This window comes from Coffea eugenioides, chromosome 2 (genome assembly GCF_003713205.1).
Source record: "Coffea eugenioides isolate CCC68of chromosome 2, Ceug_1.0, whole genome shotgun sequence".
In the NCBI taxonomy this organism is placed as follows: Eukaryota; Viridiplantae; Streptophyta; class Magnoliopsida; order Gentianales; family Rubiaceae; genus Coffea; species Coffea eugenioides.
Window position 1 is genome coordinate 24,084,380 of NC_040036.1, and position 18,333 is coordinate 24,102,712.

The window sequence follows — 18,333 nt, forward strand, 5'->3', positions numbered from 1 at the left end:
GTTAATTGGAGGGACAACTCAACCCTCTAATGAGCAGCTGTTGTTGCCCTTATTGTTTAGAAAACTAAAATTGACATTTGTTTGTTTGAACTCCAAATGAATTTTCTAATCTCTTTATGGGAAAAAAAAAGATATTCTAGCGCCTTTTGCTTTTTCATGCAATCAACACATATTTTTTCGGGTTAGAAGAAAACAGAAGTTGGAAGCTGGACGTTACCTGTTGACTGACTCCTAGCTGCACCCATCTCACATAAGCCATTGACAGGTCTATATGGCGCCTGTGTTGGCCCATTTGGTCTGTTAAAACTTAAAACTAGGGACAAGCCTATTATTAGCTTGACATACTTTTTGTTGTAAATTGGCTATTTAAATTGTAAAAGCCTATTAAGGATGCTTTTTTTTTTTTTTTTTCATTTAGGGTATTCCAACTTTTCGACTAAATTAATTTCTTAAAATTGTATAGAACCTTGTCTGAAGGATAAACAACGATGTAGCATATGAGAATCGATCACGGAACCTGATGATAACTACTAAATTACAAAATCGGTTGGACTACCTGTTAAGGAATTAGGAGAAAGCAATTTCTCCTCAAGTCTTCGTTTCGAAAAAACACAAGATAATTCACGAGGACAGAATCCAAAATAACAAACAAATTGGCAATTCCATTTTGCCTCTCAATGTAGCTGATCTATCAACACATTTGTTTATTTGCTTTCCAAAACACCACATGACAAAATTTAACTCGTCCCCGGTGTAAGAGGAGGAATCTACAATTCTCCCGAAATCGACATATATCCATACTACTAACATGTTTTATGAATATCACATTTTGGCAACTACTTTACCATGCTTTAATGAATGCTCATTATTATTGGTTTATATGATACGTTCCTCATCCCATTTTTCTTGCTCATAGCAATTTTGGAGATTAATTTTACGTTGACCAAATCACAATAAACCTTGAATCATCACTCCTTCCCCCCTAAAAAACCAAAAAAAAAAAAAGAAAAGAAATTGTAATAGGGGTACAAGTGTAATTTCACTTAAACATCACACCAAGCAACCCTCCCATCCCATGCTACTACCCAAAACTCCCAAGTCATTTCTCTCCCTTTCTCTAACCCAACTGCAAACCTTCGTGCCACACAAAACAAAAACACCTCCTAACTTCCACCCCCACCCCAATCTTTCTTGTTATCAATGGATTAGTCCCTCCCCCACTCCGAGATGGTGAGCAGAAACAAACAAACATTTACATGACCTCATCGACTCAGGACCCTCTTTCTTCTGCACTTCACTCTGCCGAATAAAAAAGGAAAAAAAAAAAGAAACAATTGAGAGAAAGGAAAGGAAAAAACCAGTCTTTCTTTCTTTCTTGCCTTCTTTGCTCTCTCTTTTTCTTCCAACCTCTTCTCTTCGGTGGTTTCCCATGCTTCTTCTCCCCTTTTTCTTCATCTCCCTCTCTCAGAAAATGTGTTGCTTATCTTCCTTCTCTTTAACCCCATCCGCACCGTCCGCACCTTTCTTCTCTTCCTATGCCCCTATTAACTATATAATCTAAACCCTCCTCCAAATTTCCCCAAACCACTGCCTCTAAATCCTATTGCCCTTTCCTGAATTAAGATCTAGGTTTCTTAGCTCGATTTCATTTCATCATTCTCATCAGTGAGCAAATTTCACCTCTTTTATTTTTTTGGGTTTCCGGCTTTTTCATTGACTGCATTTCTGTTCCATTGCATTTGCAGAAAGGCGGAATAGGAAGCGTTTCTGTTTTTGCATGTTGATTACGGGTTTTCATTTGATTAAAGCTGGTCTACACTCTTTTTTCATTTCTTCTTTTTTGTTTTTCGCAGGTTCTTATCCTCAATTGACTTTCTGAGGTTGTTTCTTTGGCAGGTAAGTGTGAGCTGTGAAGTGGACATAAATTGACTTTTTAGGTTTTTTTGCTTGAGCTGTAAATTATGTGAATGTCTGTGTTCGTGTGTATTTGCCGTGGTTCAATTGGATGCATGTGGTTTTGATGTGTGGGAAGGCATATTTCAGAAAGCTGAAAATAATTGAGGGTCTGTTGTGGATATTTGATCAGTTGATCTAACCCTTCTTAAATGAAAGTCTATGGATATTGAGAAGCTTGTTTATTATTATTTTTCCATATACGGTATGGTTGACTTGGCTTTCTAGGGATTTTGATGTTTTTTTATGTCCATACTGGGAGGATTCTTTACCTCCCTATCGCGTCTAATTCTTTTGATTTTAGGGTTTTATTGCTGCAAAGCATGCATGGATAATGTAACTCCAAATCTGAAACAACTTATTGATGGAGGAGAGGAAAAGTATACTGTGTGCCCAAGCTACTAATTTATTTTTCAGATTTGGTCTGTGCCTTAAGTTCTGTTGGAGTTGAATATCCCTTTCCCTTATGGATGTCAGTTCTATTGTTTTCTTGTTGCAGATTTTAGCATGGTTCTTTCTGTTTTAGCTGTGCTTCATTGAGTAGCTTTTTAAGGTGGTTATGGATATCGATTTGGTCCATGCCTCAGTGTATTTTTTCGTGGGAGCTGGTTTTTGTCGTTTGCCCTAAATGATTTCAAGCTGTTTGTTTATACTTGCCATAGTGATTACCTTGTGATCCCCTATTTATTGTTACCCTAAAATACATCAGCTCCCATCGACTATCCTTGCCTGAAATTACCTGCATTACCATCAATTGCAAAAATTAGCCTCAGCACCCCAAAAATATCTGCCTCGACGAAATAACTCTAGGCTGTAGTTTCTATTGAGAGAGGAATGAAATTAGGTTTGCGTCCAGCATCTGTCTGTTGAATTTAAGGAAGTTCTTACCCCTCAGCTGATGCTTCCTTTTTTTATTTTTATTTTTTTTGGTGTTATATTACAAACAGATACTGTGTATCCAAGATTTTTTTTTTCCCATTCTATACTGTAGTTCAAAGAGGTACCTGATGCAATTAATAGCCTAAAAAAATTTATCTAAGAGAATGTTATAGACTTGAGGTCGACTGCAAATTTGCTTTCCTGTTGAAGTCACCACTTAGTGGACCAGTCATAAATTTTTTTCTCAAACTGAACTATTCCACTTGAGGTGCTAAATGTTGGTGATTGATTTTGTATTTTAGGTTGTTGAAATGAAGAGGGCAGCATACTATAATACTGTTTCTGTCCCACAAGTTCAGGAACAATGGCCTATCAAAAAAGCCCTTACATTGTCTGATGTGGATATTACTCATCCATTCCTAACTCTGTCCAGGCAGCAAGTTGATAATCACATTATTGTGCACATGACACAGCAGCAACAGGATCATTTGAGAGCTGTAGGCCAGGTGGATTTCAATGCAAGAGATGATGACACTGGTGAAATGTATGTGATGAAGTTGAAGTGGCGTGGGAGTTATTATAATCTGATTGGCAAATGGGGAAAAGTTGTTCGAGGAAAGGGACTTGATGTTGGTCAAGAAATTTATATAAGGTGGGCTAATGGCTGCTTGTACTTTTCGGTCCCTCAACAGCAGATTGTCGCTGTACCACCTATTCGGATGGTCGCAGCACCACCAGTGCAGGACCAGTGGCCTATTAAAAAGGTGTTAACGCTGTCTGATGTGGACACCAATCATCCTTTTCTCCCTTTGCCTCGCCGATTGGTTGAAGATCATATTCTTTATTACTGGTCACAGGAACAACGAGAAGTATTGAGAAGGGAAGAGCAGGTAAATGTGAACGCCAGAGATTATGATACTGGTGAAATTTATTTGATGAAATTGAAGTGGAGGGGTAATTACTACAACCTCATTGGCAAATGGGGAACAATAATTCGACAGAAGGGACTGGGTGTTGGGAAAGAGATCAATTTGCGATGGTTGAATGAATGCTTATACTTCTCAGTTCCTCAGCAGCGATATGTTGCAACGGCATCAGGACAGGATAATTGGCCTATTAAGAAGGCGCTCACGTTGTCTGATGTGGATACTAATCATCCATTTCTTACTTTACCTGGCAAGGCTGTTGAAGATCATATTCTGTTCTACTGGCAGCCTCAGGCCCGTGAGCAGTTGAGGAATGAGCATCAGATAAGTGTTAATGCTCGGGATGAAGACACAGGTGATCTATATTTGATGAAGCTCAAATGGAGAGGAAGTTATTACAATCTGATTGGCAAATGGGGCAAAATTGTCAGAGGCAAGAGACTTCAGGTTGGAAGTGAAATCAGACTTCGTTGGGACAATAACTGCTTGCTTTTCTCAGTTCCTCAGTGATGCTGTTCAATGGTCAGATGTCTTAATAAAGTTAATTTTTGCTTGATTGTACTTGGTCTTTATGGTTTGTTGCTTTATATTCTTTTTTGTGTCTATTCTGTAGGCTGTTATTGGAATTTTCAGGATGGCCTAATAGAGATGGAGCATATATTCTAGATGAAAGGTTTTACAAAAAGCTATGTGGAAGCTGCTTCTATAACAAGGTGATGCAACATGGAGATGGTTTGCTGTTTAGAGTAATATCATGAGACTTATGTTCCTTTATGTTTTTCTTGGTACTATTAACATATCCGAGTGTAATGTACTTTGGTTGAATGCCAGCTTCATAAACCCTTGGATTTTTGCATGATGTGGGATATTTTAGGTTTTGCTTGCTTAAGATTAAAAGAATCTATTTATCTTTGTCACATCAAGTTTTCCTTGGTTTTCTTTTCATTCCCTCAATAAACCTTGTATTGCTTTCTGTCTGATTCCAGCGAGTCTGTGAAACAAAGTACTGGAAGGTGATTTAAGACTTCGATTTAGGTTCAAAGATATTGAAAGTATCTTTAAATCTTGAATATTTGTAAAAAGAAAACGATTTAAAAATTGAGCACGACTGTTATCTTTTTTGGGAGGTTTTCTGGTGATAGAAAGAAGTGAAAATGAAGCGTTACGTAGCATTTGCATGGAGACATCTTGAGAATTGACTTCCATTGACAGACTCTCAAGCATTTCAGAGAGGTATTGAACATCGTTTTTTCTTGTCCTCTCTGCCATCCAATGGGAGGACAAACAACCACTTTCTTTTCTTGCTGAGACTGTAAGGCCGGCAAAATAATTATCTCCTTTCCCTATTGTTTTGCTTGTCACACATACATAGTCAAAGAGTTCTTTATGCGTTTAGTTAACAGTCCGACCTGTAGCCTCACATGTTGTACGATTTTGCAAGCATTGCCTTTAGCACATCCATGCAATATGTATTTGAGCTTTCATGAAGTTCTTTGGTCTTTCCTTAGATCCAATGCTTAAGCTTGGACTTCTTTAAGTTGCCTTATCCATCTTTAGAATGTACGTCTGAATACCTCATGCCTATGGGTACATCAGACTAAATATGGTGATCTTGAGCATTGTATGATAGTGGAAGCAATCATGTTTAATGTGAACATTGCCGATATCCATCTTATTACAAGTGTTTCGATGATGTTATTTATAGCTACCTACTTGCACCGGCCCTAGTTGCATGCTTCTCGAACATTACTGACTAAGATATTCGTAGTCCACGATATAATCATGATAATATACCGAATGTTATTCCAAGTAATAATTGCACATAGAAAACCTAAAATATTCGAGGGATAATGTTTTAATTACACACAAATCTTCGAGTATAGAGAAAAGAGATTTTTTTTATATGTTTGGACTATGGAGACATGCTAATACGATATATTTGGACCACGTGTCCTTACTGATGCAGATACCTAAATCTATGTATATGGCAGCTAAGAACCTAAGCGATAAACTTATACAACAAACAAATGATGCAAGTGGAATAAATAATGACAAATTACTGCAAGATTAAGTCAATTATGTCACTTTTCCTCTAAAGTTGAATTCTTGACAGCTAAGAAACTCAACTGGAAAGAGAAAACATTAAGAATCTAGAAATGAATATATTTATGGAACAAAATTTAAGCCTATGTCGATAGGAAAGAAAATAGGTGCCAGATGAGCTGATTTGTCACCATAGCGTCAACATCACCTCTTTTGCCCTCCATCTTGATATCTTTTTTTTTGAATTAAGTCCTTCCAGTACCATAAATGTCCATTTGATAGAATTTGATCTCTTGCCATTTTTCATGAAAATGTCCGATTTTCATTGGATATTTACTCTCAATATTCTTGCAAAGCTTCACTTTGAAGCAAGATAGTGGGCTATGTTGCTATTGTTAGTGTCGTCATTATTAGTTTGCGGAGTCTCCATTCAAACAAGTCTTTGTTGGACTACCTCCATCATTTTGGCTGCGTTATCAAATCTGATTATGAAGTAGTTCTTCTCGAGTCATGCATCCACTAATTAGTGAGCCATATAGTCCGTTTGTTTTTATATTGTCCTTCTGACTTGCAGTATGTTAAAGTCACCATTTGTGGTTTCACTTCAGTGATGGTATCAACTTAGGAAACTCAGAGGTGATAAGTGCAGATAATTATTCGGATTATGTGGAGACCAGGGAATTTACGGTATACCTAAAGAAAATATTTAGTAGTTCTAGTATTTTGAACAGCTCAAAACTAAAAGGCTGGACTCTGACTTGACAACATAACCCCTTAAGAAGACAAAGCAAGAGATACCAGAAGCATTAAAGTTTGGCCCATAGAAATAATATTGTGATGTGTCGCTGATTTGATGATGTTTGTAGTCTTATAGTTGGCCTCTTGGCTATGGAGATGTTCATTGAATAATCACAATAAAAGAGAACACTTTGAAAAGTAAGAAAAGTAACAAAGTAAATGTCATTGAAGGAGGATTAGGACAACCACCTAAAATGGATACAATAAAATCATAAAGGAAACTGAATAAATCCTCTCTAAGAAGGAAAAATATAAGAACCTAAAAAGGATTGGAGTGAATGATAATCTCCAAGAATGGAACAAAATATATCCTAGAAATATTGACTCATCAGTTGGCACGGACAACTTTTTTGTGGTTTCAGGAATTACATATGTATTATCCAAGTAGGGAACATCCTTAAGTTGCAAGAATAGAGGTTCTTTTCCAATATGCAAGCCTGCAATCTCTCGTGCCGAGACTGAAGAACTCTATTAATGGGCCCGGGGATGGCCCTTGCATGAAAGATATACATGGTTTGATTACTTCTGTCTCTAGTATCTCAGGAAGTTGATGTCATAAAAAGCTGAAATAAAGAAGGTTACAATATAGGAAAAATTTCTAGGTAATAATATGTTATAGAGTCTCAAAGAGATGCTTTTTCTCACATCTGCAGTCACATGGGAAAGTGAAGGCTTTTTAAATTTCCTCTTATGTTCCAACCTCCTTTAAATTTGGCTTTCTGATTTGTCTTGGGTCTGCCAAGTCTGTGGTTGAGGAGTGCTGTAACTTGATGAGTTTCGAGGTTTTTTTTTTTTTTTTTCTTTTTTCTTCTGGGGGTGCTATATCACTGAGAATTGCTGTGACTTGGTGTTTTATGAGTTTCTCATGTGTTGTCGACTGTAAGAAATATCCTTTGGTTCACAGAAGTTGAGGCTTGGTCAATTAGCTAAATTCAAAGGAAAATCTTTTTATTGGGATGTTCGTACCTGCCTTGAACCTGTTGTAGTGGCTGAGAAACAAGAAACTTTGTCTTCAGTTTTGGGCCATGAAATCTTTATAAATCAAGCATAGCTATCATGAAAAAGCAGGATGCTGCTTTGATGACTGTGCTGTAGTTGATTTTCTTTTCCTTCCACTAGGACTGACCTTAGGCTGTAAGAAATAAGAAAGTTAGACCCAGACCTAAGAAAATGATATAAAATTTTGACTTTATCAAATGTATATGTTCCTGATCTTTGTGACAAAACATTTGTAAAGTCACTTCATAGCTTATGTGACTGTCTGTGAAACACTGCATAGTTCTGGAAGAGGTGAAGAACTGAGGGGGTAAAAGCATAGGGAGTTATACTGCAATTTTTTCCCAAACTGCTTCAATCATTTGGAGAGATAATCAGAGACTATTGATGCTGGAGATCCTTTTTGCATTATAAACCCTTTTGTCCTAGGTTTTAATCTTATTGAGATCATACTTGATGAGAGAAAATTGTCTCATGAACGGAGCATCTTGGAGGGGGAAACATGTGTACGTGTTTGTGAAAGAGAGAGTGCTGGGATAGAATGCAGGGGATCCAAGGAAATTAAACTTTATAACTTTGTATCTGTAATCTCTTTCTCTCCCCACTCCCTCCCTCCCTCCATCCCTCTCTCTCTCTCTCTCTCATCAATCTCCTCAGCTTCGTCTTTTCTTAGTCTGCTTCACCTTATGTGTGCACCTTCCCTTTCTTCCTTTCTCTCCAAAAATGTCTAGAAGGAAGAAATTACTGAGTAGAAGGCTAGGGGTGAATGTGGTTCTAGGATTTATTTCATTAAAAGTGGACATGCTATTAGGTCTCAAGGCCTCAGATTCTAATATCATGCAGCTTGCATTGAATGACAATCCGATGTATGTTTGTTCCCTTGTCCTTTTTCAAAATTTTAAAGACTTGCGTGGCTCCTTATAGTTTTTTCTTTGTTGGTGGACAGAATATGATGAGATGTGTATTTCTTGTGTTCTCAATAATAACATTATTTAGCTGAAGGCAATATTCTATTAATCTTGAGATCATGTTGGCCATTGCAGGTGTTCTATATCCAATAAAAATGATAATTCTGCTTCTACTTTGGAAGGAGTTTCTGTTGGCTGATAATGTTGCTTCAAAGAAGGCTCCAGCGGATGCTATACTTGTGGACTTTGGTGAACTTAATTGACGAACTGTTTGCAAGATGTCTTGGGTTTCATGCTTAGTAGCAGTAACCAAAAAATGAAAAAAAAAAAGAAAAGAAAAGTGCTGTGCTATTCTTGCAATGACTTCCACTGGGTTCACTTGCTGAAACCTGCTTGTTGCCTTTGGAGTGACCAGCTGCTGATGATGCTCGACATGCAGTGATTCTAAGTGACATTTTTTGAGATTTCTCTATAACATGTTTTGCTGAAGCCTCCTTCCTTTTACTGGACCAAGCAATGGCATAATTAATATCCTCCGCAATCTTTAGGAAGTTCAGCTTTTACCAATGTAAATATTGCACATAAGTTGTAGAAGCCCTGATTAGTAGGTTCTGGAAAATTTATAATTTGGCAAACTTAGTGGTACGCTTTTTGGAATCTCTTATTCAAGAAGTCCAAGTGATATTTTTACGTGGTATTGAGGGTCTGTCAAGTTTATTCAGTGGCGTAAGGGATTCTTTCAATGCACTCCATGTGGCGAGAGTTTGGCTTCCATGCACAATATGTGCATATGAAGAACCTTTCCAGGTTAGCAAGGCAGAATTTGTCGATTGCGAATAGTTGCAATCGCAGTTGTTTCCAAAAAGTTTGCTAATAGATTGAGCTTGTTCCATCTCTTTTTAAGTTTTGCAAAAACCTGAAGGCGTGCAAAGTCACTGGATTTTAAGTTACTGAAGGCAGCAGCTCTAAAGAGAGGATTTTCTTCTTGTGCATGGTGGCTGAAGATAATCTTATTCGACTGCTCGGTGAGACAGGATTTCAGGTAACAGTTGTTGAACTTGATGATGGTTCCAAGTGCAATGAGGCTGCTTAAAAGTTGTCAGCTAAGCAACACATTTGTACCGCTCATCTGTCTCTTTGGTGTCATCATGTTAAATGTGAGATCTCTCTTTCATGTCAGTATCTTGGATATGTTGCATTCCTAGGAGCGGAGGATGTTTTGAAGGTCTGGATGGCTCTTCTTCATTGATGCCTTGCTGTGCTGAAAGTTGTGGACTTGGTTGATTGTGCCGAGTACGAGTTGTGAGAAAAAGTTCATCGATACAATCACTTATTTCTGGTTGAATGAACCTGGACTATCCATCTGCATGCGTTCTGGAGCTGAGATGTTGTTACACGCCTTTGGCATATTCGTTTACTAGTTTATAATGGCTCTGGGAGTTTTCAGGCTCAGATTGTCCGAGTATCCCATGTACTTTGCTGTTTTCATTCCTGTGCTCTTTAAAGGTTTCACAACTGGCTGCAAAAATCATCTGTGGAAATCATCCACATCTTCTTCCCTTTGGCAGTCATTTTGAGTGAATTGCGTCTGGTCAGTTGCTGAATTTGAGATGGATGGTAAGAGGGACACAGAAATGCAGTTTCTTCCTTGTGTTGACGACAGATTGCGCAGGGTATGAACTATGAATAGAAAGAATGGCAAATTTTGGTTTGTAAAGAGTTTTGTAGGTGTCAAGCGTCCTTGGCGAAGATCATATTTATGCTAACTTCTAAAAAAAAAAAATCATTTTATACTGCCGAGAGATGATGTCAATGGAGGAGCTCCTTGTACGGTTGGAATGTCCATCCATCTTCTTCTTATATGCCATGCCGAAGATGAGATCACATCCATTCATTTGTTGAAATGAAATGACCTCACAAATTATTTGTATTTTTTAAATTTATTGCGTGTGTGTGTGTGTGTGTGTTTTTTTTTTTTTTTTAAAAAAAAAAAAAAAATCTTGAGAAACGCCGTCCACAGGTAAAGCGGAGAGCACATCATATAGCACGAGGAGGATATTAGGTCATGACTCATGGTGGCGATGCTTGTTAGTTTTTCTTGTTTTTTTTTGTTTTTGTTTTTGTCTTTTTGTCACTGGTCAAAACTAAAGCGGGGTTAAATTAATGGTGGATTGTGGTTGACTCCGTTTTTTTTTGGGAAGGATGAGTTTGACTTTGTTCTAATCTGTAGTAGCAATTTTCATGTAAAAAAGGTCAGCTAAATCTTCTTGTTAATCTCCATCCAAAATTTTCATTCCAAATTGGCTGATAAGTTATCTAAAAGCAATTACCACTTGCCTTGTATCGTCAGCTTCTATTTCTTTTCAATATGAAAACCGACACATTTTTAGAACAATCCGACAAATCATCTCAACTACCGTTGAAAGCTGCACATACGTAGGATCCAGCTAGGATTTACGAACAAGTTAATTCATTTTTAAGTAGTTATTCTTCTTAATTTTATATTCAGTGGTTGGGATCGAACCGACGACGCACGCAAAAAAGTCTAATGATATTTAATTTACCCCACCTATCATTTGTTTATACAAACTAGTAGTAGTGTTACCTCTAAATCCACCTGCTCCGCTCCATTTAAGGGATCCTGTGAAATCTAAAGTTCGGCTCGAATTGCTTCTTTTTTTTTTCTAAATTTTTGTTAAAAAAATGTATTGTAATGATTTAATATATGTAAAATAAAAGAATGTCTGTTAAAAAATGTATTGATGAAGAGCGTAAAAAATTTTTGAAGAAAAACAGCAGTCCAAACAAGTTCAAATTTCTAAGAACAAATTTAGATTAATGTAAAAATTATATAACAATAATAAAAAAAAAAAACGACAGAATAATAACAGAATACACGTAATACTGGGTAAGAAGCCCCAGCATCAGATTTCCCCGAGGCCTCACCTTCAGAACAGATCTCACAGCTAAGTAGGGAAATCCGGGCCAACAGCCCAACGCAAAAACTTCGACCCAAAAAAGAAAAAAAAAAAAAGAAAAAAGAAAAAGGGAGGAAGCACGAGCTGTAGTAGTGCTGCAACTTGGTTGCCAACTGCTACGCCAAAAATATATTCTAAAAACGCAGAATCACGACTCCACCAGCAGCCAGTCATTCCCCCGACTGGAGGAGTCTTCTTCTGTATATGGAGCTACTACAAGAAGAAGAAGACGAAGACGAGGAAGAAGCCCAAGAACATCGTTAACGAGAAGCCACCCCCCTTCCTCCTCCTCCTCCTCCTCCTTCTTCAATCGCTAAATCTCAGAATCAATTTTCCTCCTTTACGTACCACATCTATACATATACAGAAGACTCTATTGTAATACCATACACTGCATTCATACATACACACATAAGAAGAGGAGGGGAGGAGGGTAGTGAATTATGAAGATGGCGAAGGCGCAATCCCTGTTTAGGAGGAGGAAGAAGGCTTCGCTGCCTCCCCACCCACCGGAGATTGAAGCTACCACTAGCTCTGCCCTGGTGCCGGTCGTGCCCAATAATAATATTAATAATAATAATAATTTTGCTTCTTCTTCTTCTACGGCGATTGTGGCAGCCGCCGGGAATAATAATAAGGCTTCTGTCGGGAAGAAGAAGGTGGGTGGGGCGGCGAGGTTGTGGATGAGGTTTGATCGGACGGGGCAGTCGGAGTTGATTGAGTGCGATAAAAGCGTCATTATTAAGCGCGTCTCTATACCTGCTCGTGATCTCCGAATTCTCGGCCCTATCTTCTCTCATTCCTCCAGTATTCTTGGTAAATTTGTTTTATTCATTAGTTAATACTAGCAACGATCTTCATCTTATCCTCTGAACCCTCAAGTCGTTTCTAATCTATGGCGTTATCGTTGTTCTCCTTTTAAAGTCTATGTTCTTGTACTTTGATGGGAATAATGCATTGGTGATAAACAATTGCTCTGGTCTATTGCAATAAATTGACCTTTGACCTATAATAATCCTCACCTTCATTGCCTGATATAGGCTACAATGATATATGTGGTCGTTGCTTTGTGAATTATCTACAATTTTGCGTCTTCATTTGCTGTGGTACCAAGATGATTCGCACTGATTTTCGGCCTTGAATCTGAGAGTTCAATAGCGGTACATTCTTCTCCTATTAGATGGGAGGGAAATTGTAGCACCTCTGCTATTACGAAAGAGATTAGTATTTTCAGCCTTGTACTCTAAACTTTTTATATAGATTAACTCTGGAGACCCTCATCCTAACCCTAACAGTCATTACACGGTTTCTCGTGACTGACAATTCAGCAGTTCAAGCATAGACTACTAGGCATCTGAATTTTTCATCAGTCAGGCCGTTATATGCCATTGCTAGATAGTACAGGTTGATATTGGGCCTGTCTTTTCTTTTTCTTTGTTTGAATTTAAATTGCACTAGGATCAAACCGAAAGTTGCTTGTGCATCTGGGAGTTGAATTAGCCTTCCCTTTTTGGAATTCAACAAACAAATCTCTTAACTGCAGTGAATGCAACTCTTGAGCCCTTTTTGGGAGCAAGTATAGATTGTATTTCCAGTTTGGAAAGAAAGGGGGGGGGGCATAAAAATTTTTATTGAAGAGATTTAGTTATCCTTTTAGATAACATGGCCTAACTTTGTAGAGTTTTTGCTTTTCTGCTCATTTTACCCATATAAGCAATCATTTTTATGTTGTGAGATGATGCTGTTACGAGCTACCAAGATAGATGCTTGGAGATAAAATTGGTTCTCATATATTCTAAACATCTTACTATTCTTGCTTTGAGATCAGGTGATAGGATTGGGTTGCTATTATTGGCGATTGAGCAAGATGAGAAGTTCCTTTTTCTATTCTCTTGGTATGGTTTTAGACTGCTGACTCGGAGGCTTCCTAAATTTGTTGGGATGCTTATCATGATAAATGTGGTTACTTAGTGGACGAGGAAGACTGAATTCAATTAAAATTTTCTAGTGGGTGCTCATGAGTGTGACCGTGGTTTTTCGTGTGGCCACTGTTGTTTTAATACTGTAGTTTGTCCCTTTTGGGGGTGTGGAAGTGTGTGTATCGACCGGTTAGATAAATCCTTGACACTTTCTTTTTTCCAATTTTTGTGTGATTTTTGTTGGCAATGTTGTGCATTTTTCTTGAGGGGATGGCTGTCCCTAAGGCTTAGAGCTCATAAATAACAAAAATAATGCCTCTGAGTAAGGGATGATCCTCAATGTATGTCTCATGGCTGGTATAGTCTATTATCCTGCAAAAATCTCAGAAAGTGCATTTCTTTTCATTTTGATATTCTTCTTCTTCCTCTCCTTTTTTTTTTTTGGATGAATTGAGCTCAATGAATTTCAAGACTTTTACTTGTTCATTTTTGTTGTACTTTCCAACCTTTAATTTTTGCTTTTTGGTTTGCAGCTAGGGAAAAGGCTATGGTAGTCAATTTAGAGTTCATAAGAGCTATAGTTACAGCTGAAGAGGTATTGCTGGTTGATCCTCTGAGGCAGGATGTTCTTCCATTTGTTGATCAGCTGAGGCAGCAACTTCCGCACAAAAGTGCTTTCAAGAATGATGGAACTGGCCAAATAGTTGCACAAGATGATGAGATGCTATTTCCAACATCTGAACAATGGTTGCCTGCACCAGAAACTGTTGAAGGTATGCAAGCAGAGCTTCCATTTGAGTTCCAGGTTCTGGAGATTGCATTAGAAGTGGTTTGTACATTCTTGGATTCCAGTGTAGCAGAGCTAGAGAGAGATGCTTACCCTGTTTTAGATGAACTGGCTATGAATGTTAGCACCAAGAATCTTGAGCGTGTTCGGAGTTTAAAAAGCAATCTTACCCGATTGCTTGCACGTGTACAAAAGGTACTTATTTATTCAGTTTTGTTATTCAGGTCAAAATTTGATTATCCCAACCTTACAGTAATGGGAGACAAAATCACGCTTTTACATGTCTTTGTCTTTTGGTTTTTTGCTGGAAAAGATTACAAGCAGAAGTTTCAACAAGTCATGCATAATGTCATTTGTTGGTCAGAATTGAAAGGACTGGTGTTGTTTGGTGACTAATAAAAAAGATTGAATGCATTAACATAAGATTGGTGTGCTGGTGTGGTTCGTTAGCTGGGTAGGAGTGAAGTGAGTGGAAGGTGGCAGAAGGGCTGGGAGGGGAGGGGTTCCGCACCATCTTTAAAAGCACCTCTAAAAACACTTCTAAAACACCATGTTAAATGTTTTTGTAGACACCCATCTACAGTTGGAACTTTTTTTAAAAACACCCATTCAGATGGACTCCCAGTTTTTTTATCATCCATTGGATATTTGCTTAAGCCACGAAATGCTCTCCTGTTCTTCTCATTCATCAATGCTCAAAGCACCTGTCCTGTTTTAAGCTTTTCCATTTTCTGTACAAGTATGTGTATAAAATATATATATATATATTACTCCCTCCATGCCATTGAAACTGTCATACTTTCCTTTTTGGTATGTCCCAAGTGTCACCCAAAATAGCAAAAAATTTATCTACCAAATTCCAGTTCCAACCCTTAGTTTTACTAGCTTTTTCTTTGTAGAGAGTGGTGCAGCGCCCATTAACTCCTGCTTTGATCTGTTTGCTAGGCCAATCATCCACTTGAGTTGCACTGCATTTTGTTGGTTCATTAAATGGAGAAGCGTGTTATCATGCAAGAAATTGGTTCAAATTTGAGATGGTATCAACAAAAAATACACGGGCCAACATTTATGATGATTGTCCCATCTTGCAACTATTGAAACAAAAGATGACCGGTCAGTGCAATCTCATATGGGCAAAATGGGAAAAACTTGCAGAATATACCACTACCTTTCCACCGTTCACAAAAAACACTTATACTGAAGTGTAACAAAAATTATGGGACAGAGGGAGTACTATATTCCAAAAGTTAGTCTTAAATATCTCTGATTGGCAAGTGGAACAAATCAATGCAGATAATATAATGCCACACAAGAGCAGATTTTCCATCCGACTTCTTTATGGATCTTTTTTTATTTTTATTTTTCACTGGAGCTTTGTTAATGGAGCTTGTTTGTAGGTCAGAGATGAAATTGAACATCTTTTGGATGACAACGAAGACATGGCCCAGTTATACTTGACAAGGAAGTGGATTCAAAATCAGCAATCTGAGGCTCTATTGGGAGCTATGGTCTCAAATAACAATGTACCTGCTGCTACTCTTCTTCAACGACTTAATTCTACAACAAGTGGGAGTTTGACCATCAATCATTCAAATGACCATGATGTTGAGGATTTGGAAATGTTGCTTGAGGCTTATTTCATGCAGTTGGATGGCACTCGTAACAAGATACTATCTGTGAGTGCGACTGTAGTTTTCTTCGATTAGACCAAAAAAATTAAAATTGATAAGCATTGGTTTTGGTGGCACCCTTCCTCTTTTTTTGAGTTCCTGAAAAATCTATTGTGTAGTATTGAGAAATTCTTAGATGGTGGTCCTAGAAAACTCTTTTATTTCATTAACTTTGCTTGGAAGTTTGATATATGTGCAGAGTCTCTATTTTGTGATCCTGAAAGCTTCTATGGAGATTGAAGAGAAATGAAGCTTCTAAATTGTCTCTTTTAGAAAATTTTCCTGACTAGTCCCCAACATTCTGGCTTAATAAATTGAAGTTGTTTTCCTATATAAACAGAGAAACAGATAAAACTTGTCTAGATCGTACTGAAAACTTGTTTCATTTTTGTAATCTTCTTTCCTATTTTGCTTTTCAAGTGAGGTGATTCAGCTACCCAGTTCCTCCTTCTACGTCCTCTTGTTGATGTTTTTTCCTTTTCCCCCTATTTTTTGCAGGTTCGGGAATACATTGATGACACAGAGGATTATGTCAACATCCAACTTGACAACCAGCGAAACGAACTTATTCAATTGCAACTGACATTGACCATTGCCTCATTTGCGGTTGCTGTAGAGACTCTGATTGCTGGTGCGTTTGGGATGAATATCCCTTGTACACTCTTCCATACCAATGGGGTCTTCTGGCCGCTTGTCGGTGGTAGTACAGCGGGTTGTATATTACTCTTCCTTCTCATTTTAGGATATGCAAGATGGAAGAAGCTTCTTGGGTCTTGAACTCATTTTTGATCTGTTAGGACCAGAAGTGAAAAGAAAAAAAAATGGCAATACCGTTGGTTTTTCCCTTTTTTGGGGTGAAAATTACTGTCTAAATTCATTCATGGCCTTCGCCCCGTTTTTTAAGTTTTGCAAGACATGGTCTCATATTTAGGGAAGACTCTCATCAAACAAGCACTGTACAATGTTGGGAACAACATGGAAGTGCAATCATACAATTTAACCCTGTTTTCTCTTTGTAATTCCTCCTCTTTCTTGTTGCTTACATGCAATCATCGGGTACTTGTGATGAACTGTGAGATGGCGATGGCCCCTTAAATTGGTGGTGCGGCGTTGTCTTCCCACGCCACAAGGGGGACCAACTGCTAGTTGCATTGCATGGCATGGTTTCTCAATTGCTTTTAGGAATTACTTGTGCACAAGTTCCTTCTGGTTTGAGCTGTTATGATGGTTACTCAGCTCATAGAAAAGCTTCTTGCTTGCTATTCAATAAAGGACCTTCGCCTTCAGGTGGTTCCATTGATTGAATTCCAGTACTATTTGTAGCGGTAACAGCAGACACTCTATAGTCAATACCTGCAGTAAGTGGCATTGCTAATTTATTTGCCATGTTCGACGTCTCAGCATGCCTTCCCGATCCACGAGGTAGTTTGAAAGTTGAAAAGTAAGTTGAATCATGATATTACTACTGTTGTCTTAAACGTGACATAAAGCTTTTAGATGGCTATAATGCTCTTCTAGTTTTTTTTGATCTCTAGATTACCAAACAAATAAAAGCATTTTATGTTTGAACCTTGTCCGAAACAACTCTTAGATTCTTTGCGGTTGAGGATGTTGGCCTTTAACCCCTTTACTTTTTTTTTTTTTCTTTTTTTTGAAAAAAAGGATGTTGGCCTTTAACTTGAATTCCGAAACCTTTTATCCCAAGGGAGTGGGTAGGGACATAACTCCAATCTCCATGGTGCAAGGCAAAAAAAATCATGCAACACAAGTTGATTCAATTAGCAAAGACGAATAGTTTTCTCATAAAAAATCATGTGTTCAAATTTCCTGTACCGATGTGAGAATTATGTTGATGAGCGATCTGTAAATATGCTTTAGTGTTTCGGAGGTTTGTTTTAGTCCGTGGTGGTGATGGATCATGGAAGGCGAATCCATTCAAACTTCTTCCTGAGAGAGAAAAAATAGGGCAAAAGAAATGACATGAATTTACAGCAATGTTTACGGTTAAGTGTTGGGAATTGTGCGTCTGGAGTTGACCAGACTGGCACCGAAAGTGGAATTTTGGAAGCATTATGGTAAAGTTTGGAAGCAGAATAAAGTAAGGGGGGGCAGTGTGGTCCTGCGATTTGAGTACTGACAGCCCATTTCCGCTCATTCAATCAGATGTGAACGCGTAAATGCTTCTATGTTAGGCTCGCACAATTAATCTACTAGCTTTTTTTTCCCTCCACCTTTTTTTTCTTTTTTTTTAACAAAATTGGGGTAATAAAGCATAGTATAACCATTCAAACCTAACAAATCAACTCCAGATTAGTTGAAAACTGATTGCAGTTTGTTGAGCATTTCTCCAATTAAAGGGGCAAAATGGTAGAAAGTTCTCCAATCAAAGTGTGACTAGTTTTATAGAATTAATGGCTGTGACCAATTCACGAGCTTAGTTGGTAAGATTACATAACCCCCCACGGCCCCACCCTCT

The 18,333-nt window shown here is 38.0% G+C and overlaps 2 protein-coding genes across 4 annotated transcripts; both read left to right on the plus strand.

Annotated features, from left to right (window-relative positions):
- Positions 1-1,401: 1,401 nt before the first annotated feature.
- On the plus strand, positions 1,402-10,435 carry LOC113763490. 3 transcript variants are annotated; one of them, XR_003467354.1, is made up of 6 exons: positions 1,402-1,665; positions 1,854-1,896; positions 3,135-4,280; positions 4,372-4,471; positions 8,639-9,545; positions 9,684-10,435. XR_003467354.1 is itself a non-coding variant. In XM_027307318.1 (4 exons), the coding sequence occupies exon 3, from the start codon at positions 3,144-3,146 to the stop codon at positions 4,266-4,268; it is 1,125 nt and encodes a 374-aa protein (XP_027163119.1). In that variant the 5' UTR covers positions 1,402-1,665; positions 1,854-1,896; positions 3,135-3,143; the 3' UTR covers positions 4,269-4,280; positions 4,372-4,614. The 3 variants fall into 3 exon arrangements, 1 of the variants encoding a protein (XP_027163119.1); XR_003467353.1 differs by having other exon boundaries at positions 8,639-10,435; XM_027307318.1 differs by lacking the exons at positions 8,639-9,545; positions 9,684-10,435 and having other exon boundaries at positions 4,372-4,614.
- Positions 10,436-11,605: 1,170 nt separating this feature from the next.
- Positions 11,606-16,876, plus strand: LOC113761254 (magnesium transporter MRS2-4). The gene is made up of 4 exons (XM_027304153.1): positions 11,606-12,297; positions 13,934-14,382; positions 15,585-15,863; positions 16,356-16,876. The coding sequence occupies exons 1-4, from the start codon at positions 11,925-11,927 to the stop codon at positions 16,632-16,634; spliced, it is 1,380 nt and encodes a 459-aa protein (XP_027159954.1). The 5' UTR covers positions 11,606-11,924; the 3' UTR covers positions 16,635-16,876.
- Positions 16,877-18,333: the final 1,457 nt, after the last annotated feature.